We start from the raw sequence: 27242 nt of genomic DNA, 5'->3' as shown, positions 1-27242 counted from the left end.
TAGGAAAAACCATGAGCTAACCTCACCTCACCAACTGGACAGCTTCCAAAAAAAGCAACTTCCTGTTTACCCACACCTATATGCCTTGCTGTTCTGCCATCTGATTCGCTCTCTCTGTCCAGCTACATCACTTCCTCTACCTGCCCAGCTCTATCACTTCCTGTCTGTCTGTACAGACCTCCAAACCTCCAAGGTTAACTAGTGTTGGAATTTAAGGTGTGTGCCACCATGCCTGGCTCTGTTCCCAGTGTGGCCTTGGTCTCACAGAGAACCACACAGATCCCTGCCTCCCAAGTGATAGCATTAAGGGTATGTGCCATACTGTATGTATATTTCCACTCTTGTTTAAGGTATCATGTTTGTGCAGCTCATTTAAAATTGTAATGTATACTTAAGAAATACAGATTAATAATTAGTCATCTAGGATAATCAAACTTATAGTCATGTTAGTTAATTGCTTGAAGTATACAAAGATATAATTCAATTAGGTAGGTAATCTTCAAACACTTCAAAGACCTACAGAATATGGCATTTAAAATGTTTTAAAAACTTAGACTTTTCCAGGCAATTAGACAGGTCTGCTCCTGGCAGCACCAATTAATTCAAGGAGAATGGTGGGCATTGAATAACTCATTATAGAGTTTGCTTTCTTTGTGGCAAAAATTAGCCACTGGGTAAAAACGTGCCCTTGCATCAACTGATTGACAATATGTTGTATAAACTGGACATGTAGGACTCATAGGAAGGTGACCAATGAACTTTTGCAGGGCGAGATGGTCCTTCAGTTTTCTGATTTGCCGAAGAAACTACCAGACATTCTACAGGACACAGAGAGAAGTGACTGAGGGACTCTAGGCCTATAGGCTGAAGAAGGATGCCCCAATGCTGCAGAGGAACTTTGGATGACTGTCCAGGTAGCCAGCTGTCTCTGTCATTCTAGATTTTTGGAAATTGCTTAAAATGTTCTTCCTATTTTCTTAGGTAATATTGGTAATATTATATCTTTCTGGGGTCTTTGATGTAGTTGAAGACTAGATAGTTACAATTATAATTTTCCATGGTTATGATAAAAGATAAACTATATATAAAGCTTTAGACTCACAAATATAGAATATTTTCTTTAATTTTGCCAAATATAAATAGACTAGATATTACAACTGTAATTCTTGCTTGATAAATGTTTTTGTTATATGTAATTTTACTACGTTAAAGTTAAAATCTTCCTTTTTGATTAGACAGAAAAGGGGAAATGCTGTGGGATATCTTTCTGTATGCTGTGAATATGTGTTGCTCTGATTGCTTGATAAATAAAACACTGATTGGTCAGTAGCCAGGCAGATGCATCTGCCATTGCCAACCTACAGTTTGCTCTTACACTAGCAGAAAGAATATGAATATTAAGATACTAAATAGATTTACTTGATATGCTTTTTGGGAAATGGGGCATCTGGTTCCATTAACTGGTTGACTCATTTACATTATGTGTGTAATTCATGGGCATGAAAGACTAAGACGGGGTAACCAATTACAGAGAGATGAGCAGAAGTATGCTAATTCAGGAGACTACTACTTAGGAGAATAGAATCTTCCACTATTTCTAACACTTTTCAGAACACAAGTGAGCCCTGACACAGACTCCTCCTGCTGTACACAACCTCTATTTTCCCATTGAAGGCTACTGGATGAACCAAATCACATCTGCTGTGGTTAAAACAGCAGGTGAGTCTCTCACACCAGCATGAAAGAAAGGCTGCAATCTGTCTTGTTGTGAAGAAATCAGTCAATCATACCACTTTCTTGAAGTCCCAATTTACTATGGTTTTATAATATGATTCCAAGAAATGTCTGGTAAGAGCTCACTAGAAAGGACATGTTAACTACATCACAGAACCGACATCAGAGCAGTACCCACAAAACCTGGGAGGAAAGGCGGCTCCCTCTCTCCTACAGACCATAATAAGCTTTAGCATAAGGCCTCAAGTACTGATGTGTCAAGCATGTACGTGTGCAAGAAGGAACACAAGGAAAATTTTCCCCTCAGAAAAACACAATTTAGACTCACCAGCATGATCATAAAATAGATGGTTATGAGTTGTGTTTGTACAAATGCTGCATTCGTCACTGCTCCTAAAGACAGCGACAGGGAACTGGCAGAACAAGCCATCATCATGACAGTAAGTATCATAGTGAAGAAACCCTTCACATCTGTGTTTCCTCCTTAGAAAGAAAACAAGTGGGGTCAGTTCAGCTACCAAAGTCCAGACCATTGTACAGTTTTTAAATAATATTTCAATCACCAAAACATCTAGTAACAATTTTACAGCTACCCTACTGTTCTGGGTCTCTAATTTAATTGCTTCCTTCCATGTGACTACATAAAATTGTCTTAATTTTATTTAAAGATTTATTTGATTTTTATTTATGTGTATCTTTTGTGTTGTGGGAATGTATGCCATATGTGTGTAGTTGCTTTTGGAGGCCAGAAGAGGGAACCAGATCTCCAAGGTGTGCAGTTACAGGCAAATGAAAGCTGTCTGATGATGTGGGTGCTTGGAAACAAATTTGGGGACTTTGTAGGAGCCGCTTGTGCGCTTAACCAATGAACCATCTCTCCAGCCTCATCATATGACTTTATTTTTTATACTTGCCATGAAATACCTTTCTGTATAATGCCTATTCTCTTTTCTACATAATTATGACCAATTATGAGATCCTGACATGTACAACTGGCCAAAACTCTATTGCATTCCCTCACATGAGAATCAACAATAGAAGATGTTCACATCCACATTTCCCTGTGTTTATTATAATTGCATTAGTTAAAAAAAAAATTAGGACCAGGACTGTCCCAGTTAGTTTTTTTGTCAACTTAACACAAGCTAGGGTCTTATGGGAAGAAGGAACCTCATTAAGAAAATGCTTAGACTACTAGCAGTAGTGGAGAGGGTGCCTGAATTGGTCTACCCCAGTAATCAGATCGGTGAATACCCTAACTGTCATCATAGAGCCTTCATCCAGTAAGTGATGAAAGCAGATGCAGAGGTCTACAGCCAAGCACCAGGCTGAGCTCTGAGAATCTAGCTGAAGAGAAAGAAGATGGATTACATGAACAACAGGGGTCAAGATCATGATGGGAAAACTTACAGAGACAATTGAACCGAATTAATGGGAACTCATGAACTGTGGACCAATAGCTGTGGAACCTCCATGGGGACTGTAGTAGGCCCCCTGCATAAGCGAGACAGTTGTTTAGCTTGGTCTGTTTCAGGGGTCCCTGGCAGTGGGATCGGGATCTACCTCTGGTGCATGTGTGGGCCTTTTGGAGCCCAGTGCCTATGGTGAGACACCTTACACAGGCTTTCTTTCGGGGAGGGGCTTGAACCTGCCTCAACTGAATGTCCTAGGCTCTGTGGGCCTCCCATAGGAGGCCTTGCCTTGGAGGATGTGGGAATGGGGGGTGGTTTGGGGGGAAGACTGGGGTGCAGAAGGGAGGAGAGAGGGATCTGTGGTTGGTATGTAAAATGCATAAAAAAATTCTTAATAATAAAAAATAACAAAAAAAAGAAAGAAAGAAAATGCTTCCATAGAGTGGCCTGTAGGCAATCCTGTAGAGGTATTGTCTGGATGAATGATTTATGTGGGAGGTCTTAGACAACTGTGGATGATGCCATCCCTAGGCAGGTGGTCCTGGAAGCCATTAAGAGCAAGCCAGTAAGCAGCACTCCTCCATGGCCTCTGCCTCACTTCTTGCCTCCAGGTTCTTGCCCTGAGCTCCTGCCCTGACTTCCCTTCTAGAAGTACATTGGACTATGAGGTGAAATAAACCCTTCCCTACCACAGTTGGTTCTGATCATCATGTTCATCGCAAGGCTAGAAACCTAACTAAGGCAAGGATTAAACAACCTTGCGGTTGTTTTAATATCTAAAGGACAGGAGGTGCCTCCAACTTTAGTTTTCCCTAGGAAATCACCATATAACTGCTATGTAGGTAGACAATGGGTTCCACAAGCTGATTTGTCATATTAAGGAGCTAAGGCCATGAGTCATACACAGTCCTGTGTTTTCATAATAGTCACAAGGACACAGTTAGAGTCTGGGGGAAGCTGAGATCAATGCCTAATTGTTTTCTTGGTTATTGTTATGATTACCGTGGTGTGTATAGTACATGTGTGGGTATAGCTGTGCGTGTATCATGATGTGCATGTGCCATGGTGTTTGCGTGCCATCATGTGTATGTGTCATGTATGGAGTTGAAGGAAGGACATCTTTCTGGAGTGATTCTCTCTTCCACTGTGGATTCTGAGGATCAAATTCATGTTGTCAGGCTTGCAGGATCAGCACATTTCTCATAATCATCCCATGGTCCAAATGACTGGTTCTGAAAGATAACTCTCTTATAAAACAAAGTCTAAGCTGTATCAGTGCTTATCCTTGAAAGTGTGTGTGTCTGTATGTGTGTGTATATGTCTGTGTGTCTGCGTAAGAATGTGTTCATGTGTCTGTGTATGAATGTGTGTGTTTGTTGTGTCTGTGTGCCTGTGTGTATGTATGTGTTTGTATGTATGTGCATGCATATGTGTTTCTGTATGTATGAAAATTATGGAATCTAAACAGTCTAGGATGAAGTCTAACCATATGTACAGATGAGTCTGTGCACATATTTTAAATAATATTTATATAATATAATTTCTACAAACCCCAAATTCACTGTCCTCTCTTTGTAAGATAGTAGAAAAAGACAATGTATACATTTAAATATTTTACACACTTGTAAATATGTAAGAGATATTATTCACTTTTCTATTTTATTTTATTTACATATAGAGACACACAGAAACACAGAGAAAATATACACCTGGGCTAGAGAGATGGCTCACTGATTAAAATCATGTGCTATTATTGCAAAAGCCCTGGATTCCATTCCCAGCTTCCACATGGTGGCTCACATTCTGTAACTCCAGTTCAAGGGGATCTAATGTCCTCTTCTGGCCTCCCAAAGTACTGCATTCACTTAATGCACATACACATACACACAAACACACACACACACACACACACACAAATAAAACAAAAAAATCTTTTACAGTACCTATGGACAGCTATCTAATAATTGATCTTGCTCCATTGACACTGTCTCAAATGTATAAGTTATTTATTAATTCATTATAATACACAGAATCTCTTCGTAAAATCACAGCTTCATAAACAACTTTTGTAGTATTTTGTGAACAAGTCTTGGAGACTTTCCTCACACTGCACACCTGTTTTAGATGGCACACACTGGAGACATGCTTTTCTACTTTGTCCTAAAGCAGGTGTTTTTTTTTTTTTCTTTTTTTTTTAAACAGTAGCTGGGTTAGGACAGCAATGGTAGTCTGAATTGCATTGATTAGGGAGTTGTGATCAGCTTGGGAAAAATGACAGTCCCTAAAAGCCATCTACTGCAGGGTACCTCGCTACTGGTTCTGAAACAGAACCGGTTGACAGAGCTAGTGGGGAAAAATAGCTTTACCCCAAGGATTGCAGCCTTAACTATGACATTATATCATGCAAAGAGCTACCCATAAGGACAGTAAAGTCACTTGGAAATGCAATCGAGCAGGGGAACCTGCTGAATGATGTAGGTTTGGAACCTCATTCCAACTTCGACCGGCATGGGAAAACGATTGTATTTGAGCATAAAAATTGCTACCTGGGCAATCCAGAAACAGAATGCCCCTTAGGGGGGTTTTCTTCTCATTCTCTTTTCTTCCTTTTTAGGTTTGATAATTAACAGTTTACTCTTATTTCTATTTCCTAAATGAAGTCCAGAGAAAATTATTCTGTGTCTTGTTGGAAGATAATGTAAATAGTTCAGTTAAGAAATTCCTTTTAGGTGTTTTCTGGAAAAAGTTAGTTCTGCTAAGAAGTTCTTTCTAGTGTAAATAAATTCTCTTAAGAAATTCTAATACTTTTATAGAGTTTCCTTGTTAAATCTAGTACTAAGAGATCTCTTCTAGATAAGTGCTGGTGTTGAATGTGAGTTTATAAGAAGTGCACATGTAAAATGTAAGTCTAAATGTTTAATGTAAGTTAGCAAAAAAAGTGTAAAAAGCTAAGGGAATCTTTTAGTTGGATGTAGTTTATTGGATGCAGTTTGCATCGGAGTTCAAGTTGAAAAGGGGCTTGGCACAGCTAAAACTGTTCTGGACATCTTAAGACCCATTCCAAAAAAGATATGCCATCTCTGTCATCCTTTACTCCTGTGCTGGGAGGTGTGGCAGCTATGGAGATCACTGTGGATGTTTGTAAGCTTAGTGGCAACTGGTCAGAACTGAGATAAGCTTAGTATCCCCTCCTGCCAGAGGCTGAGTACTCAGAAAGACAGATCTCAGTCTACCTGAAGGGCCTGGGGGTCTCTTTAAAAAATTAAGAGGGGGGATCTGTGGGAGCCCACAGAAGTTTCCTTGTCAGATCTGAGTTTGTCTGACATAGCAGAGCTGCATAAGATGATTTGACCACAGGCAAGGTTGCCAGGTGGTTAGGAGGGTCTTCACTTGGCTGTGCCTGGGTGTTGTCCTTTTGCTCCTCCCTTTGGCATTCCTTTAAAAGCCCTTTGGCAGAGACAGTTGGGGTTCAATGGATAAGGATCCAGGCCCTCTTGAGACTATTTTATGTTTCTGTCTGTCTCTCTCTAGCTGTATTTCTATCTAATATTTCCTACTGCTCTTGCTCAAGAGTACCCTGGGGAAAAGTGGGGGTAGGATGGCCCCCCAGAGTCACTTACCTGCTATGCTGAATACTATAACAGTAAATATAATACTTGACAATAGCCTCCTGGGTACCAGCTCAGCCAGCAATTTCCCAAGGAAATATGGTAATACTCTGTAGTATCCACTGGTATGCTCATGTCTATAGAGACAAAGATCACATTATACACCCTTAGATTAGTCCAGAAGACACAGGTGAGATGCTGGCTAAGCTGACTTCTGCCTTGACAGGGAGCCTAACAGGACAATGTCCCCTGTGCTCCAGGCTGACTCCCATACACGTCCCCATCTTAGGGACCAGCATCCCCAGGCCAGCATCCCAATGACATTCTCACTAGGATTCTCCCCATCAGAGAACTCTCCCCTGTTTTGTCCACTCTGGTCACACAACAGCCCCTCCAGGGAAACAGTCTGATGTGCCCTCTCTCCTCAGAGTCTCTGCCCCTCTGAAGCTGGTTCCCTGAGGAGCAGCTCATTCCTACCTCACCTCAGACAGTGGTCATGGAGACTTCTCTCCTTCCAGTTCTCATGAAGAAGGTGACACTGTCACTCTGAGGTCACAGTGCAGCTTCAGGACACTACACCCTTCTCTCCAGCTACTCTCACTTTAGGACAGATGTATTCCTTCAATAATCTTTCTTTGCACCCATGAATCTTTACCAGATACCAAACCTAATCCTTTCCCTTCCCGGCCCTTCCAAATCCCAGTGTCTTCATTTCATCTCTGATTTTTTTTTTTGATACAAGATCACCAGTGCTGGCTGGCCTTAAATTCCATATGTACCCAAGAATGACCAGCCTCCTGTGTTGGGGAATATTATTTTAAGGTGTGTCGCTTTTGTTTACATTTGTTTAACTCTGTGAAGCTGTGTTACTGTGCATGTCTAAAACCTGATGGTCTAATAAAAAACTGAATGGCCATTAGCAAGACAGGAGACAGAATATGATGGGCTGACAGGCAGAGAGAATATATAGAAGGAGAAATCTGGGAGAAAGAAGTAGCCAGAGAAAAGGAGGAGGACTCCAGAGGCCAGCCACCCAGCTACACAGCAAGCCATGGAGTAAGAGTAAAATTTACAGAAGTAAGAGAATGGGAAAAGTCCAGAGGCAAAAGGTAGATGGGATAAATTGAGTTAAAAAAAATCTGGCTAACAACAAACCAAGCTAAGGCAGGACATTCCCAATTAAGAATAAGCCTCTGTGAATAATTTATTTGTGAGCTGGGTGGTAGGCCTCCCAAAAGAGTAAAAACAACCAACAAAAATCCTGCCTCCCCCCAACTTCTGGGATCACAGAAATACAGCCATTCTCAGGTTTATGTGTGTGGTACTGTGAATTTAACACAGGATTTCATGCACACAAAGCAAGCACTCTAATATCTCAGCTCCTCTCTGATGACTCCTATTTATGACATGTACTTGGAGGCTAATTTTGGCCATCTTTGAGAGCAGTGAATTCTAACCATAGGCCACCAGGAAAAGGTTCTTCCCTGTTTAAAAACACCGGAGATAAACAGCCCTTTTATATTCAGCTGCTGTCTGGCTCTTTCCAGCCCCCATCAAGAGGAGACTCTCATTCTTGTGCAGCTGTGCCTCTCCAAACCCAATGTGCTGCTGAACCCACACACTTAAGCTCTGTGGAACCCTGACATCCTTATTTCAGGGGGCGGGTCATGAATTTCCTGTGCAGACAACTACTACTGTGTGGTCTGCAGCACCGAGATCTGGTGACCACACCCTAAATCTGAAGCTTTCTCTGGGCAGCAGGCACCTGTGCTCTTGATTTCCCATCCACTTTTCCTTAATATTAGTAATCTCTTTACATACTTCAAAACCTGGGTCCACAACAATGATGAACACAAACTTTCATAATTTGTTTACTTTTCAACTAAACAAATAAGGAAAAAAAGGAAAAATACTGATATTTCATGAGATAACATCCTAGGCCCAACTATGAATGTAATCAACTTGATCACCAGCCCCTGATGCCTGCTTCTGGTGAAGGGGTTACTCACAGAAAGCGATTCCAGTTGATCTTAAAAAGCTCCCAGGTGGTCAAGCTTGTGATACATTCAAAGCCTGTGACCAGGAGGAACAGGATGGCTCTGCAGGGAGAGAACAGAAGCAAAAGCAAACAGCAGATTCAACATTAGAATTAGAATGATTCCCCCCCCCCCCACAGAGCTTGTTCCATAGATTAAATAACATAGCATAGAATTTTCCAAAAAAAAAAAAAAAAAAAGGTAGGACTGGAGAGATGGCTCAGCAGCAAAGACTGCTTGTTGCAGTTGAAATTTGCTCTACTCATGACCTTGGACTATCTGGCCTGATAGAGGCAGTGCTTCTTGCCTGTCTATGTTACCTCGTAAAAGGGAAGTGGGAGGGGGTCCTGAGCTCTCTATTGGACTGGATGGTTTCTTAGTGCATGGTCCTGGTGCATGGTTCAGGCAGTGTGAAACTGTCTATGATCAGTCCACAGCTTTTCAAGGACTATGTGACCGGATTTACCTTATCCTGCATCAGTGAGTGTGTTTTCCCCATAGAACTCCTTAATAAATTTATATATATATATATATATATATATATATATATATATATTACATTATATATCATTACAGGTTGTTGCTCTTGCAAAGAACCCAGGTTTAGCTGCCAGCACCCACATGGTGGATCACAACCATCTGTCACTCCAGTTCCAGTGGACATGATGCCCTCTTCTGATCTTCACAGGTCTCTGGGCACATACATGGTACATATACAACCATGAAGGCAACACTCATATACATAAAAATAAAATAAGTATTTTTTTTTTAAAAAAAGAAGGAAAATGTAGAACTGTTCTAGTTAAAAAGGTCAGGAAATATGAGTCCCATGAGTTATTTTTCTCTCTGTCTCCACCGCAGTATCTATTAATTAAAGTGTGCCCTCTAAAATCCAACAATTGGATAATGACACTTAATGTAATGATCCTAGAGAATGTAATTTACAAGTTAATTGGTTTTAGATGAAATCGTGACAGTAGGGCCCCATAATGTCATCTGTGTCCTCATCATGGGAAGAAACAGCAATGCAGTGTCTGCCAGGAGAGGGCTGAGACAAGGTGGCCAGACCGGAAGAGCCTGGGAGAGAATCCTCACCTCAGGCTCTCCCACTGCAGTGTGGAGACACATTTACTTTTAAATCCACTGAGCCTGTGATATTTAGTCAGGCAGCCCAACCTATCACTTCAATTTAACTAACAACATTTCTAATGTATAAAGAAAGAAACATAAAGATTAATAAAACTCCAAGGAGTTTTCGTATTCAGTTGGCTGTGCTGATTCACAGAAGAGTAAGAATGAAAACATGAAACAGTGGAGGGAATCTCTACTCAACAGCATACTGCAGACATGGACTGTAGGAACATCTTTAAAGCCTTGATGATTATCCATAAAATAGGTCAACAACTTCCTGCATGGTTTCCAAAGAGCTCAAAAAATAAACTCAGTCATGCTTATTTATGAAGATGTAATTTGTGTTCCTTTGATAGAGGGTAGTAAGCAGGAGGAGGGGAATAAGTAAGAGGAGGAGGCCCTCTGCAGTTATCTGTTTCCTGGACACACATGTCAGGTTCCTCTAGACAGATGCATGACTGGGTCCTAACAGCCTGCCACATAACACCTTCTCAACTGACAGTCAGAGGTCAGTGACTCTCTTTAAGTACACAGTGGTGGTTAGATATCTAGATCAGAGGAGGGGGGACCTTGTTGGAGACTAGTTCCTCCTACATTAAAGAAAAATTCCATTTCATAATCTACCAAAGAACAGATTAAAGAAAAGGGTTGAAAAAAATGTGAACAAGACTCTGAGGAGAACAGGAAGTCCGACCTCCAAGACTATAGGAACTTGGGAGGCAGACAGGTGAACTGCTGCAGATTTTGAACATCCTGGGCTACATGACAAGTTCTGGGCCTGTAAGGTCACAGCTGTGGCCCTGCCTCTAAGGTCCAAACAGAGTAGAGGACCTGAGCACCCAGTGACCAAACAAAAAGCACAGGACCTGGGATTCCTTCCTCTACTAATGAGCCAATCTTACTTTCAAGGCTCATCTGTTTAACTTTACTCTAATAAATGTACAACTTTCTCTCTCTCCACTCTTCCATTCTTACACATATCTGATCCCTGGTGCTCAGGGAATTCTCCCTCTCTGTCTCCAATAAATTGTCCTTGAGTTACATCTGTGTTTACTTTCATGTTTTTATCAACAAAGCTAAGTACTTAGAAAGGGAACCTTATTGCCCTGGCTATACTTAACCAATATACCACATCTGCTCTCTCGTCTGATTTTTTAGATAAATAATTATAGAGTGACAATTTATAGCTACACATTTAAGGTATAACACTAATATGTTCCATCCTAGGATCATCTGTAACAGTCATCTCACTGCAGACTAACTTCTGATCCACACAGAAGGCAATTCATAGAAGAACTGATTTTTATGTTTATTCTTTCCTTCAAAACTAGTCAGTGTTTCCACACATCAAAACAGATTTGTGGAGCTGGGAAAGTGGCCCATTCAGCAAAGTGTCTGCCATGCAGCCTTAAGGATCTTAAGTTCAGATCCCTAGGATCCACGTAAAAGTACCCAGGCACAGTTCTCTTCTGTAATTCCAGTGATGAAGGATACAGAGTGGATGATTGGAGCTCATTGACCAGCCAGCCTAGCCAAGTCAATGAGCTCTAGATCCAGTGAGGGACCTGCCTTGAAAAACAAAGTAGAGGGTCACAAGGAAAACCTGACATCAACCTCTGACCTCCACATGCAGATACATGTATGCTCACCAACATACACACATGCACACACCCACATAAACATGAGTGCACCCCACACAAACCTGGACATATAACACACAAAACCACATACACATACACACACAAACACCAAGTCAGCAGAACCTCTCTGGCCATTTGGAGGTACCCTAAAGCTGCAGGTGTCAAGCACAGAATCCAGTTGAACAAAGAGTGGTGTGCCACACATAAATTAGAATGAAAATTCTGAAACTTGTGATCCTGATGAGAAACAATGTTTGGAACATGCTATAGTCATTAAAAAGTTTTACCATGAAAGCATATCTTTAAACCACATTATAGCTTAAACTAGACAAGGACCACAAAGGTGACATCTATAAGATAAGTCAGGAAAAACTGAATCCCATCCTATTACCTCACTTCACATTCAAAGAAACCTAATATATTCAAGAAAATTGGCACAAAAGCAACAAAAGAATAAATAGGTAAACTAAAAACATTTATGTACAAAATGCATTATCAACAGAATAAAAAGGCAACACAAAGAAGGGAAAAAATGCATGTGGATCATGTGTCTTGTGGGGGACTCACATCTCAGAAACAAGAATAACTATAACTCAATAGTAGGGAAAAGTTAAGGGCCAGTGAGATGGTTCAGCAGGTGAGATGACTGCTGCCAAGCTTGATGACCTTGAGTACCTGAAACCCATGTGGTGGAGGGGTCAGCTCTTGTAAACTGTCCTCTGACCTCCATGTACATGCTGTGGGACACGCATGCCCTCACACAAATACACACTAAGTAAAGAAATAAATAATTTTGGAGTGGAAAGAAAACATTCCAATTTAAAATGGGAAAATAGGTTCTACAGACACTTCATAAACTACCCAATAAATTATGATTTTTTTTCTTAGATATCTTACTCAAAACAAGGAATAACGTAAGTTTGGGTGAGGATGTGGATGTATTGGAGCCCTTGTATTGTGCTGGTGAGGATATAAAATGTACAGTGGAGTTGGAGACAGGGTAGCAGTTCCTCAAACAACGCAGTGGCCCATAATTTGGAAACTCAAGCTTTCTACCTTAAAGAACAAAAGTCCAGGGCTCAAACAGATGGACTTGCACACTCAACAGCATTATTCATAGCAACCAAAGGTGAGAGCAAACCACATTTCCAGCCACAAATGAATGGAAAGCAACACAGCATATACACACAATGGACTATCGCTCTGCCTTACTGTTGTTCAAATCTGAGATCATCTTTTAACAAAAAACCCACAGCCAAATATCAGGGTGAAAGCTGAAAGATCAGAGAAGCAGAACAGCCAGCCGCCAGTTCTTACTTTTACCAAATCCTCAGCATAAAGAAAAAGAGAGAGTTTCTGTTTCCTCATGCCATATTACTTCCTGGGATTAAAGGCATGTATGCTTCCCAAGCAAAGGCATGAGGTTTCAAGTGCTGGGATTAAAGGTGTGTGCCACCACTGCCTGACCTCTATGTCTAATCTAATGGCTGGCTTTGTCCTCTGATCCTCAGGCAAGTTTATTAGGGTACAGAATATATCACCACATTTCCCCTTTTTGTCTAATAAAAGAAAGTTATAACTAATATAAGAAAAATTATATACAATAACTACAATAGGTATATACAATATATACGGTCAAGAATTACATTAACAATGTCCAGTCCATTAACATTTGACAGAGTCAGAGAAAATACTCCATTATTTATCCTATCTTGGTGAGTCTAAATGTTGTACCTAATTCACATTCTATCCTAACTTGTATTACTAACCCAAAACTATCTTTTGATGTCTTCCAAACTTACACACTTTACACAACTTTAGTAAGTTTCTTTTCTGAATCTGTTAATAATCAAAACTATAGTTATCTATTCTTCAACTCCCTCAGATACCAGAGAAGGAAATAATATTACCTAAGTAAGCAGGAAGTACAAACAAGCAACTTCCAAAAAATATGAGAAGTGACAGAAACAGCTGGCTGCCTGGACAGTCACCCAAATTTTCTCAGCAATGTTGGGGCACCCATCTTTGGCCTAAGGCCTAGAATATCTGACAGACTCATCTGTGAAGCAGGGTTTTCTAAAGGGCCTTCCTACCTTGTCTTGGCAAGGTTGGCAGTCCTTTCTTTTGTGTTCTGCCTGTCCATTTTGGACAGCAACTGTCAGCAGTCAAGGTAAGGGCACTTTCTTGCCCAGTGGCTAACTTGCCGCAATGAAAATAAACTCCATAAGGAGAGGTTCTTAAATGCCCTTCATCTCTGAAGTAGATTGGTGCTGCCAGCAGCAGACATTTCTCATTGTCATAAGAAAAATAATCTATGTTATTAAAACATTTTAAATTCCATATCCTGTTGATCTCTGAAGTGTTTAAAGGTGACCTGTTTATCTAAAATATATTTCTGTTTGACCTTGAAAACATACTTAATATGACTACAAGTTCGATTGTAATGACTAACTACTAACTTGCATTTCTTTATATCTTAATTTGTTAGTAATAATAGTTTTCAATGACTAGCAATTTGCATTACATTGTTAAATGAACTGTATAGGTACAATACCTTGAACAAGATTAGAAATATACAGTATTTTCTAACAAAATCAATCTCAAATTTGTATCAATACACATTATTTGTATACAATATACAAAAATTCAATCCAATATAAAAAAATTTAAAACTAGTAGTTGCTTTTTTAAAGTAGATTCAAGAATCTACCTTTTTTGGTTTTGTTTTGTTTCTCTTCGTAGCTGAGGACTGAACCCAGAGCCTTGTGCTTGCTAGGCAAGCACTCTACCACTGAGCTAAACCCCCAACTCCAATAATCTACCTTTTTATCTTATCATATCCACATTCTCTCTTTTTTTTTTATTTTCAGAGTAGATTCAATAATCTACCCTTTATCCTTCATTTCTATATCTTTTTTCAGAGTAGATTCAATAAACTACCTTTTATCTTATCATATCTATATCCTTTTTTTTTCTTTTCAGAGTAGATTCAATAATCTATCTTTTATCTTATATCTATATCCTCTTTTTTCTTTTTCGCTTTTTTTCAAACAAGATCCCTAAATCCAATCTCTTTTGTTTAGCCTTTTTCCTGACCATTAACAATAACAACTTGCAACCATCCTAAACAATGACAATTATCCATAACCCACTGAACAACCAAAAATCACCCACCCCACCTCTTGGGAATGTGGGTGTCATGTTCTTAAAATTGCTTCCTGCTGTCTGGGGAAAATGGCATCTTAAGGGGATCCTGAAAAGAAAATTTGGGGGTTAAATGTCAAGTCCTGGGAGAGGTAGCTATTTCATTTGTCCAGTCTCTGTATAATGGGAAAGTGCAGGGCTTATCTCATATCCTTGCTCGAATAGTCTGTGGGGCTGGATCATCTCAGCTAGCCATCTTGAAACTGTCCTGAGCAGTTTGTAGTCCAAACTAAGACCATTTTTCTGGATGATTTGTCCTTTTTCTTCAGATGTCTCATTTGTCCACTATTCTTGAGATTCTTTAGCCTTCATTTTCCTGAAAGACAAAAACTAAACCCTTCCCCAACCCTAACTTTGGGGAGGGTCCCTTTCTAATCTTTATCACTTTTGATTATAGTTTCTCCTGAATTTTTTGTTCTCTCTTCTATTGCTATAATATCACCCTGAGGAGTATGGTTTTTTACAATAGGCATTAGATTATTTAATTGCTCTGGGAAGGGGTTTCTTCCATGATGGCAGGAAAGGACTGAACTGAATTTGTCATGGAGGCCTGCAAGAAGTTTCCCAGTGGCAAAGGCAAGGGATTATCTTGTCTGTCCCTTATTGATCTACATTTGTTAGTCCAATGTTTACCTTTGCCACATCTTCTGCATAATCCAGAAGGGAAAGGCATTCTGTTGGGATTATTCCTTGAGAAAACCTTGTTCTTAAGAATGCCCTGTTTACAGTCTCTTTTTAAGTGACATTGTTTACCACAATTACCTGATATTATTTTCCTTAAATCTCTGGAAATCACTCTCCTATCCAAGTGTCATCATGGTCATGAGATTCAATATTCATTATATCTTGGATCCATTCTTCCAAAGGTGCTGATCTTTAACAACCTAATTACCCTTTTGCATTGTGCAGTAGCATTTTCAAAAACCAGAGATTCAATTATTATCTGTCTAGCTTCTGAATTTGCTATCATTCTATTTACTCCTGAAGACAGCCTTTGTAAGAGATTAATGAAGGTTTCTTTTGGGCACTGCATAACTTTTATAAATGACTCAATTTTCTTTTCAGTTCTTCAATTCTGTCCCAAGCATTTAAGACTGCCATTTGGCATAAAGCTAGGGTATGGTCATCATACAGAGATTGTCCTTCTATAATACCATAATCCCCCTCTCCAAGAAGTTGATCTTGGGACATTTCCATACCTCTAGCCCTACTTTATTATTCAGTGTTCTTAGCTTCATCCTTCCACCACTGGAATTGAGGAACAGCCTCTAAGATCACTGTAACCAAATCTCTCAGTCTTCAGGGATAATTCTATTACACGTTGACCACAAGTTTAACATCTGCTTCACAAACAAGGAATACATACCATAACACTATAGCTTCTTTGAATCTCCTCAAATCTAACATTTGCACAGGAGTCCAATCAGCTCGTACACAGCCTTGAGCATTTGGCAGTTCCTGTAAGCTTACTGGATAGATTAAGATTGGCTGTTTGAAAGTCTTAGGCTGTTTCTCTGTAACCTTATAATGCAATGCTGAGATTGGTTCATCTTTAAATTCTTCTGTCTGGGTCTGAATTTCTCTATGATCTGTTTTAACAAGTTTTTCTAAAACTTTTATATTTGCACTCACATTAACCAATTTTTTTAATGATAAAACAAAAATGATCAAACAAATTAATATTTATATTTGACATTACATAAATCCCATCTACATTAATTATCCTCTCATTTAATTGTTCCATTTTCAGACTGCTTTAATGTATAGTCAAACAGAAACCAAACACCCTCCATTGTAAAAATGTTTCCCATTTTTAATGTGGGAAAAAAATTCTTTTTTAACTAATTTCTCCCTTTAAGAAACCCCAATTGTCTCACCTAATCTGCTGACAATGATGATTCAGATGTGAGGCTGACTGCTTCTGTGTAGAACAGTAGCAGCCCAAGCAGGTTTCAAGGAGCTACCTAGTGTGGTAGCAGCCCAAGTTGGAGATCCAGGGAGAGTCCACAACTCACCAGGAGAGAAGAAACCAAAGATCCAGCCATCTGCATGAGGGAACTGGAAAAAGCAGCTAACACCTATGGTTTTTGGAGCCCAAAGCTAATGGAATTTGCTGCAGAGAGGCTGCAACAAAAACTTAGCCAGTAGGTTAGAGACTTCTGCCTACGTGGGGTGCAGATGCCAGCCGCATGCAGCTCAGGTCTGAGCCAGGGCCTGTAAAGGCACAGGCAAGCAGCTTTTTCGTGACTTTGTGCCCCACAAGTTGGACACTAGATGTTGTTCTAATCTTAGATGGTCTTTTATTAATAATCCAGAGCCAGATATCAGGGTGAAAGCTGAAAGATGAGAGAGGCAGAGCAGCCAGCCATGAGTTCTACCAAATCCTCAGCCTAAATAGAGAGAGTTCCTATTTCCTCATGCCTTATATACTTTTCTCTGCCCTGACATCACCTACTAGGATTAAAGGTGTGTGTGCTTCCCAAGCAAAGGCATGAGATCTCAAGTGCCGGGATTGAAGCTGTGTGCCACCACTGCCTGACCTCTAAGTCTAGTCTAGTGGCTAGCTCTGTCCTCTGATCCTCAGCCAAGTTTATTAGGGTACACAATATATCACCACACCTTACAGAACCCAAGAAATCCACACACATGCTACACTTTGATCAGTCTCGAGGACATCACACCAAGAAAACAAGCCAGCCAAAACAAACAAAAACAAAAACAAAACAACAGCAAAACACAGATACTTTATGACTCTAATTTAAGATTCCCCCGTTAGCCATATTCAATGACAGAAAGTAGAATGGCTGATGTCAGGAATTGAGAATGGGTAGTATGGGGAGTTGTCTATCAGAGCTATGAGATTCCATTCCAGAAGATTAAAAAAAAGCCCTATATATTTAGAGTGTGGTGATAATTGCAAAACATGAAGCTACACATACACTAAAACTGGTAAAATGTTAAATGTGTGGTGTGTACAGTTTCACGATATCTACACACAAACATATGTGAAAAAGTGGGTTGTTCCACTCAGCCTTCAATGTAACAACACACTCTATCACATGATAAAATGTCTATTCTGTTCTTGTCACGAATTCTAATTCTTAATGGATTTCTATAAGCTCTAAAAAAGTGTCAGCAGTTTCTCAAAATCAGGATCCATGTTTGCTTACCTGCTCTGGACTTCAGTACAATCATTTCTTAGGACATGGAAAGAGGTACCCACAAGCACGGCCAGTATGACTCTGATAATTGCCTTTCAAAAGGAAAATGGGGAAAAGAACAAATTTCCATTAGGAGTAGTAAGTATTCTGCACACTGTCCATTGTTTTAAGATATATGGCTTCCTAATCAGATCTCTCCAGTGAGATAAACACTATATTTTGGCCAAAGTCCCTGGAAGAATATAAACACATTTTTTTTATTAAGAGATTTTCTATTCATTTGACATAACAACCATAGATTTCACTCTCCTTCCACCCCCAATCCCCACCCCACCCCCACTGCCTTCCCCCCAACCCACCCCCCAAGTCCCACCTCCTCCAAGGCAAGGTCTCCCATGGGGAGTCAGCAGAGCCTGGTACATTCAGCTGAGGCAGGTCCAAGCCCCTCCCCTGTGCACCAAGGCTGTGAAAGGTGTCCCACCATAGGCACTAAGCTCTAAAAAGTCGGTTCAAGCATCAGGGACAGGACCTGATTCCATTGCCTGGGGTCCCACTAAACAGTTCAAGCTAAACAACTGTCTTGCCTATCCAGAGGGTCTAGTCCAGTACCATGGGGGCTCCACAGCTATTGGTCCACAGTTCATGCGTAAAACACATATGTCAATAGACTGCTTGTATGTTAAACTGAAGGTCTCTGCATTCTGAGGCTCTGGCAGCACAGACCCTGGAAAAGCTAAGACTTCTCCCAGTGCTCCACCAGGAACAGCCAGTGAAGGGCTCAGTTCAGGTTCTGAAACATGGATGACACAGGGTGGAGAGAATGCAGGCACCTAGGGAGGTTAGGGGACAAACTAAAGTAAGGGACAAAAGTGCTCACCTAAACTGAGATCTCAACTCTGGTGCAGTGAACATGTGCAGTTTCTACTTCAAGTGGTTTAAAGAACTCAGGCTTTCTTTAGCTAGAAACAAGTTCACCCCAGGCCAGGGCCCTGAACAGCATACACTAGACTTAGCCCTGATCCCCTTAAGTGATGGGGGAATGTCTTTCTGTAGTTAAAAATCCCAAAGACAACACAATCCAGATTCTATGTGTAATATCCATCTTTACATGGCTTTTTTCTTTTTTCTTTTTCTTTTTTTTTTTTTTTTTGAGACAGGGTTTCTCTGTGTAGCTTTGCACCTTTCCTGGAACTCACTTTGGAGACCAGGGTGGTCTCGAACTCACAGAGATCTGCCTGGCTCTGCCTCCCAAGTGCTGGGATTAAAGGTGTGCGCCGCCACCCGGCCATGGCTTATTTTTTTATATTACTCTTACTTTCTCTTTAAATACTTTATTTTTTTAAAACTTTCTATTTTTTTAAAATATTTATTTATTTATTTATTACATATACAGTGCTCTATCTGCATGTACACCTGCAGACCAGAAGAGGGCTACAGATCTCATTACAGGTAGTTGTGAGCCACCATGTGGTTGCTGGGAATTGAACTCAGGACCTCTGGAAGAACAAGTAGTGCTCTTTACCGCTGAGCCATCCCTCTAGCCCCTTTCTATTTCTTCAATATAACTGCCTATATTCCTTTTTCTGTCTTATCAAGCCTACATGCATTTTTACACACCGTGTAAACCATTTAGTGGTTTATTTCATCTGAATCTATTTTATTGTGAATCTATTGCTTTAAACTGCAGTGATTAGTACTGAATGACCCCGCCCACCTCAGCTTTCCAACATGGTGGGGATAAATCACTGCCAGCTCTGGGAGCCATGCTGTCTGCTGACTCTGGGAGGCAGTGGGTCTGTGCTTCCATCCAGCAGTGTGTACCCCAAAAACCTTTTCTTCCTTTTTTTCTGTATTAACAAATCCACCTCACAGCAGCATAATGTGTGGCTTGGAGATGCCTCATTTCCACCATGTTGCAGACCAGTAACCCATCATAGAGTAGCTCAAGCCCTCAGGTGGTGACTGGCCTGAGAGACACAACTAGGAAGCTGTTTTTAGCTCCATTTTAGAATCTTTTCTTAAAGCTTTCTCCGGTCTTAGGTGGAAATTCTTGCTCCACGTTTTGGTGCCATTTGTAAGAAAATTAAAAACGACTCACAACCTAGGTCCTGGTAGTGGGATTTTGTGTGCTAAGAAGGGGTGAGCTAGTCCTCACCTGTGTCACCTCTGGGAAGTCTGTGCCTGTGTGGGAACGAGCACTATTGCTCGTGTTCAGTGTTCAGACAGCGTCCTCTGGTCACCCGATGCCCCATTGCCCCTCATCTCTGTCACTGCTACTCCATAAACCACAGCCAGAGCAGCCTGTGCTCAAGACTCATCTAAGCTGCCAACTCCTCCAGACCCTCATCTACCTCCATCCACTCAGTCCGTGCAGACAGTCACAAGGACCTGCACTGCTTTGGTTTGGGGTTAAAATGGCTTTAGAAGGTGTTTCACTTAGCAAAGAATTAAGGCTACATGATGTTGTAACTTATTTAAAAGATTCTGTTATTCCTCTGATGATGTTTTAAAAGTAGAATATTATGATCTAAGGGAAAGCATCCTACCATGTAACTTGACAAATTAGAAACCAAAATTTCTAGGCTCAGCAGTTAAGATCACTAGCTGTTCTTGCAGAGGACCCAGGATTCAGTTCCCAGCTCCCAGATGGCCCCTAATAACCTTCAGTAATTCTGAGTTCCACAGGATCTGATGCCTTCTCCTGGCCTCCATAGGCATGTCTATGATGCACAGATATACATGCAGGCAATATACCCATACATAAAAAAGTAAATAATTTAAAAATTTAGCACTCAATTCCTAGCATTGCGCTCTCTCTCTCTCTCTCTCTCTCTCTCTCTCTCTCTCTCTCTCTCTCTCTCTCTCTCTCTCTCTCACACACACACACACACACACACACACACACACACACACACACACACTTCTCATCTCATGATATTGCCTCACTGTTGAACAATGAGTAACCCAATTTGATGAATGTAACTCACTTTTTTCCAATCATATTGAAACTCCCCCCAAAAAAATGGACACAAAAAAAGCCTCTTTTATGAAATAAATGCCCAGGTAAATGGCCAAAGTGTCTGGAGCAAATGACAGTACAACTCAAATGGTAAGAATATTCACATACATGCAGAGAAGGAAGCAACACTGAAATATGAAAAGGGCAGCACACATGTTAAGAACTAAGTAGTTTCATTACAGCCAACAACACACGACCTTTCAGTGTTCAACAGAAAATAAATTCCTGAGAATAAAATAACAACACACTAACAGCAGAACTGACTATAAGTTCTGGTTTACAGGGACAGGGATGTAGGTCCATGGTAGAGTGATTGCCCTCTCATGGCTGTGGCCCCAGGATCAAACACTAACACAGCAGATTCCTCAACATCATGAAATTAATATAAATGAATAAGTGATGGCCCAGTGAGCTGGAAGAACCACATTTCTGTGTGACATTCATGTCAAAATAATAGAAAATCTTGAGGCATGATGATCCTTGTTACAGAGCCGGTTTAAAGAAAAGTGGAACCTCACTTCCTCCCAGTTCCCAGTCAGCTGACAGGGAAGAGCACTGTTCAGTCCAGTCACTATCTGTGTGTGAACTGCGCTCTGAGTGGCTTCTGCTTTCACACTGGACTCCAACAAAGGGAACAGCACTCTGCAATGGACTCATCTCTCAGGCAGTGCATGCACAGGCTCCTCAGAGGGGATCAATAGCCCTGTTTCCTCATCCCATGATTTCAACTACAGATCAACCCCTTTTCCCTCCCCTGTTACCTCCACCCTCCCTACTTAAACTTTCTCCAAAGTCCATTCTGTCATCTGTCATGCTGTAATTTTATCTGTTTATTCAGTTACCATCCATCCACCCACATGAAAAGTTACAGCAGGACAAAAGCCTTTGACTCCCTTACTCATTCCTGGACCTAAGCTTGTTCGATGCACTGGTGAATTAGACAGGTGTGAAGAACTCCCAGGTGTGCTGAATTTCTTGTTGATTTCCCTGAATTAAATTTCCTACTGAGATTAGTCATTATAGTTCCTCTAAATACAAAACAACCACTAAAAATATTGTCTGTAAGTAAAAAATTAATCATGTTCTACTTGCTTTATTGAATATATGCCGAGTGGAAATGATAAATATATGGAACAGTAGAAGACAAATGTGACCTGAAGTAGACTGACTCAGAAACAAATTGTTCCTACTTGAGTTTTTCACAATACAATTAAAATAGTTCATCAGATTACCTGAATCCTAGTGTCAACTGGAAAACCATAGTAATTTTTGAATAAATGAGACATATTCCATCTGAGTTGATGCCAGAAAGGGGTGACACACGTGATCTCCTCCAAGGATGAGCTCCTCCCTGTCCTCTGTTCCCCCAAGAGTGGATCCAGTTCAGTTCTCATTTCTCTGTATAAGGAGGACTGGGCATACATATTGGCTAATTTTTCTGTGACTTGGTGCCGTCTCTCAGAAAGTTCTGTATATTTGTCAGCTTTGGGATAAAAGTGGATAAAGACAAGAAACAGACAGTAATTTAACTGATTTTTCTGAGACACTTTTCATGAATAACACACACATTATGTACCAGTTTTTCTCTGAGACAGTCTCATGTACCCTAGGATGTAGCATGAGTCTTAAAGAGTCTTATTAACAAAAAGAAACCCAGAGCCAGGTATTGGGGTGAATGCTGGAAGATCAGAGAAGCAGAACAAGCCACAGCTACCTCACCTGGCCAACTTCTCAGCTGATCCTGTTTCCTCAGACTGGGAGCCTCTGAGTGCTTATCCAAAGGAATCTCAGCTGAACTGCTTCTAGAAAGACTGAAAGCTTAACCAGTCAAAAGCTCCTAGTTTCTGGTCTTCATGCCTTATATACCTTTCTGCTTTCTGCCTGGGATTAAAGGCTCACTTTCTGGGATTAAAGGCATGAGTTACCATGCTTGGCTATTTCCACTGTGGCCTTGAACTCACAGAGATCCATGCCTCCAGAAGGCTAGGATTAAAGGTGCCACCATATTCTAGCCTCTGTATCTAGTGGCTGTTCTGTTCTCTGACCCCAGATAAGTTTATTAGGGTGCACAATATTTTGGGGAACACAATTCCACCACAGTAGACTTGCCTCAAAGTTTGCTAAAAAGCCAAGGGTGACCTTAAAACTTCTCCAGGTCCTCCTGTGTCTGTCTCAGGGACTAAGATGACAGACATGCACTTCACACACAGTTATGTGGTGCCAGGGACCAAAGGCATGTGCATGCAAGGCAATGATGCTACCACCTGACTTTCATCTTCCACCCACCAATTTTGAGCATAATAAAATTACCCCTGTGTAATTCCTTAACAGATTAGAAGAGTGTCCCTCACTGACCTGACTACTGTCATTATCCCATGGATACAGCAATGTGAATGACCTCTTCCCATCTGGACCCCAAGTCTTCACAAAGTCTTCCTTCCCTTTGTAACATAAAAGTCTGGTCCCTACTTTCTACCACATGTGAATGTATATGCAAATGTAAAAACTGCCAAGTATCATGTTTTTTAAATATTATAAACAAAGCCAGGCATCGTGACATAACCCTGTAATACCTATATTTGGGAGGTGAGGTAGAAAGAGCACACATTTAAGGCCAGCCTGGCTACATAAGCAAACCACATCTAAAACAATAACAAGGACAATATGACAAACAATAAGTACATTTACTTTCTAACAGAAATTTCCTTTACAAGTTACAGTATCATATAAATGGTCTATTATAATTTAAATATAAAACACCAAGCACAACAGACAGAAAACACTATTAGCTAATTTTAGGACACTGAATTAACATGTAAAGCTACTATCTAAAGAACCACATTACTGTGTTATAATAAAATCCGTTAGGCAAAATATCTGACTCTAAAAGATTCACATACCAGAGGTAGACGGACCCAGCGGCGGCAGCCAACAGGGACATTCAGGGCCGTTGGCAGCCGGCAGAGACATACAGGCCCAGTAGCGGCCCACAGAGGTAAACGGGCCCAGCAGCAGTGATGAGCAGAGGTAGGTAGGCCCGCAGCGGCAGCCGGCAGAGACATACAGGCTCGGTGGTGGCCTGCAGAGGCAGACAGACCCAGCAGCAGCTGACAGGGACATACAGGCCCGGCGGCGGACCGTAGAGGTAGACAGGCCCGGCAACAGAGACAAGCAGACGCAGCGTGGAACAGGGACGGGCCTAACCCCAACACCCGGGGAAGAAGCTATCTCCGTGGGACAGAACCAGAACAAATCTGAACACTCCGTCTGAGGACAACCCAGGGCCCAGCTGCTGATCCTGTGAAACCCAACAACTTGGAGGTGTTGGTGAGACTACCCTGCTCAGCTGAAACCCATATGGGAGAGGATTCAGATGCCTACAGTTTGAAGTCTGAAGAAACAAGATCAGCTGAGGAGTTGATGAATGAACAAATAGTGACCTGGGAACACAGAAGAAGGTGCTGCCTAGCCACCAAACCACATCACCAGAATCATAAATATATAATTCACCGACTGAGATCAGCTGCCCCTGAAGAAATAGCCCAATAGCACCAATTTAACCAAGAACCCCTACTAAACCAAGACTAAAAACTAGAACAAGAGAGGCACTCTCAGACACAGACACCACCTGCACCGCACAGAGGAAGAGATGAGTAGACACCAGTGCAAAAATACAGGCAACAATGTAAAGACCTATATGGCAACATCAGAACTTAGTGATTCTACACCTGCAAGACCTGAACATACCAAAACAGAAGAAACAGAAGAAATCAACCCTAAAAATGACTTTAAGAAGATGATAGAGGCCCTTAAAGAAGAAATAAAGCATTCCCTCAAAGAGGAAATAAAAACTTTCCTTAAAGAGGAAATGAAAAACTCCCTTAAAGAGGAAATAAAAACTTCCCTTAGAGAGGAAATGAAAAACTCCATTAAAGAGGAAATAAAAAACTCCCTTAAAGAAATGGAAGAAAAAACAAACAAAAAATGGGAAGAAATCAAATCAAGCCAAGAAAAAGCAATTAAACAGATGAAAGAAACATTCCAAGATCTGAAAAATGAATTTGAGACAATAAAGAAAACACATGCTGAGGGAATGCTGGAAATAGAAATCCTGACAAAACGAACAGGAACTACAGAAACAAGCATAACCAACCGATTGCAAGAGATGGAACAGAGAATCTCTGACACTGAAGACACAATAGAGAAAATAGATTCATCTGTCAAAGAAAACACTAAAGATAAAAATTCGTAACACAAAACGTCCATGAAAGTTGGGACACCATGAAAAGACCAAACCTAAGAATAATAGGGATAGAAGAAGGAGAAGAATACCAACTCAAAGGCACAGAAAATATATTCAACAAAATCATAGAAGAAAACTTTCCTAACCTAAAGAAAGAAATACCTATGAAGATACAAGAAGCTTACAGAACACCGAATAGGCTGGATCCAAACAAAAAGTCCCCTTGCCACATAATAATCAAAACACTAAACACACAGAATAAAGAAAAAATATTAAGAGCCGCAAAGGAAAATAGACCAAGTAACATATAAAGGCAACCCCATCAGAATAACACCAGACTACTCAATAGAGACTATGAAAGCTAGAAGATCATGGACAAATCTCATGCAGACACTAAGAGACCACGGATGCCAACCCAGACTATTATACCCAGCAAAACTCTCAATCACCATAGGCGGAGTAAACAAAAAATTCCAGGATAAAACCAGATTTAATCAATACCTGTGCACAAACCCAGTCCTACAGAAAGCACTAGAAGAGAAAAATCCAACCCAAAGAAGCTAAACACATCCATGAAAAATCAAGCAATAGATAATCCCACACCAACATACACCAAAGAAGGACAACACAACACAACCACAAAAAATAACAGGAATTAACAATCACTGGTCATTAATATCCATCAATATCAATGGTCTCAACTCACCTATAAAAAGACACAGGCTAACAGAATGGATAAGAAAACAGAACCCATCCATCTGCTGCATACAAGAAACACACCTTAACTTCAAAGACAGACACTACCTCCGAGTAAAGGGCTGGGAAAAGGCTTTCCAAGCAAATGGACCTAAGAAACAAGCTGGTGTAGCTATCCTAATATCTAATAAAATAGACTTCAAACTAAAATCAATCAAAAGAGATCAGGATGGACATTACATATTCATCACGGGAAAAATCCACCAAGATGAAGTCTCGATTCTAAACATTTATGCTCCAAATACAAAAGCACCCACATTCATAAAAGAAACACTACTAAACTTTAAAACGCACATCAAACCCCACACATTATTAGTGGGAGATTTTAACACACCACTCTCACCAAAAGACAGATCTACCTGACTGAAACTTAACAAAGAAATAAAGGACCTAACAGATGTTATGACTCAAATGGACCTAATAGATATCTACAGAATATTCCATCCTAACACAAAAGAAAATACCTTCTTCTCAGCACCCCATGGAACCTTCTCAAAAATTGACCACATGCTTGGACACAAAACAAATCTCAACAAATACAGAAAAATTGGGATAACCTCCTGTATCTTATCAGACCACCATGACTTAAAGTTAGACCTCAACAACAACAAAAATTATAGAAAACCCACAAACTCATGGAAACTGAATAATGCCCACCTGAGACATCAATGGGTCAAGGAAGAAATAAAGGAAGAAATTAAAGATTTCCTAGAATTCAATGAAAATGAAAGTACAACATACCCAAACTTATGGGACACTATGAAAGCAGCGCTAAGAGGAAAATTCATAGCTCTAAATGCACACATAAAGAAGATGGAGCAATCCCATACCAATGAATTAACAGCACAACTGAAAGCTCTAGAACAAAAAGAAACAAACTCACCCAGGAGAAATAGACGCCAGGAAATAATCAAATTGAGGGCTGAAATCAACAAAATAGAAAACAAGAGAACAATACAAAAAATCAATGAAACAAAGAGTTGGTTCTTTGAAAAAATCAACAAGATAGACAAACCCCTAGCCAAATTAACCAAAAGGCAAAGAGAGAGCACCCAAATTCACAAAATCAGAAATGAAAAGGGAGACATAACAACAGACAACGGGGAAAGTCAGAGAATCATCAGATCATACTTCAAAAACCTGTACGCCACAAAAATGGAAAACCAGGAAGAAATGGACAATTTTCTGGATAAATACCACATACCAAAATTAAATCAAGACCAGATAAACCATTTAAGTAGACCAATAACCCCTAAAGAAATAGAAACAGTCATCAAAAGTCTCCCAACCAAAAAAAG

At 40.4% G+C, this 27242-nt stretch overlaps 1 protein-coding gene across 4 annotated transcripts in view; it reads right to left on the bottom strand.

The window, feature by feature from the left end:
- Positions 1–27242, bottom strand: part of LOC143267677 (ATP-binding cassette sub-family G member 3-like) — a 71246-nt gene that overhangs the window by 10147 nt on the left and 33857 nt on the right. For all 4 annotated transcript variants that reach the window (XM_076546844.1, XM_076546845.1, XM_076546848.1 and 1 more), the window contains exons 9-13: positions 22178–22428; positions 17936–18018; positions 8764–8853; positions 6767–6891; positions 2063–2217 (exon numbers count right to left, since the gene is read on the bottom strand). In XM_076546844.1, the coding sequence (XP_076402959.1) occupies positions 2063–2217; positions 6767–6891; positions 8764–8853; positions 17936–18018; positions 22178–22428 (704 nt within the window). The remainder of the gene's footprint in view (positions 1–2062; positions 2218–6766; positions 6892–8763; positions 8854–17935; positions 18019–22177; positions 22429–27242) is intronic.

The sequence above is a fragment of the Peromyscus maniculatus genome, chromosome 10 (assembly GCF_049852395.1).
Source record: "Peromyscus maniculatus bairdii isolate BWxNUB_F1_BW_parent chromosome 10, HU_Pman_BW_mat_3.1, whole genome shotgun sequence".
Classification (NCBI taxonomy): Eukaryota; Metazoa; Chordata; class Mammalia; order Rodentia; family Cricetidae; genus Peromyscus; species Peromyscus maniculatus.
Note: the sequence above shows the minus strand (reverse complement) of the source record. Positions and strands in the feature narration are given on the sequence as shown.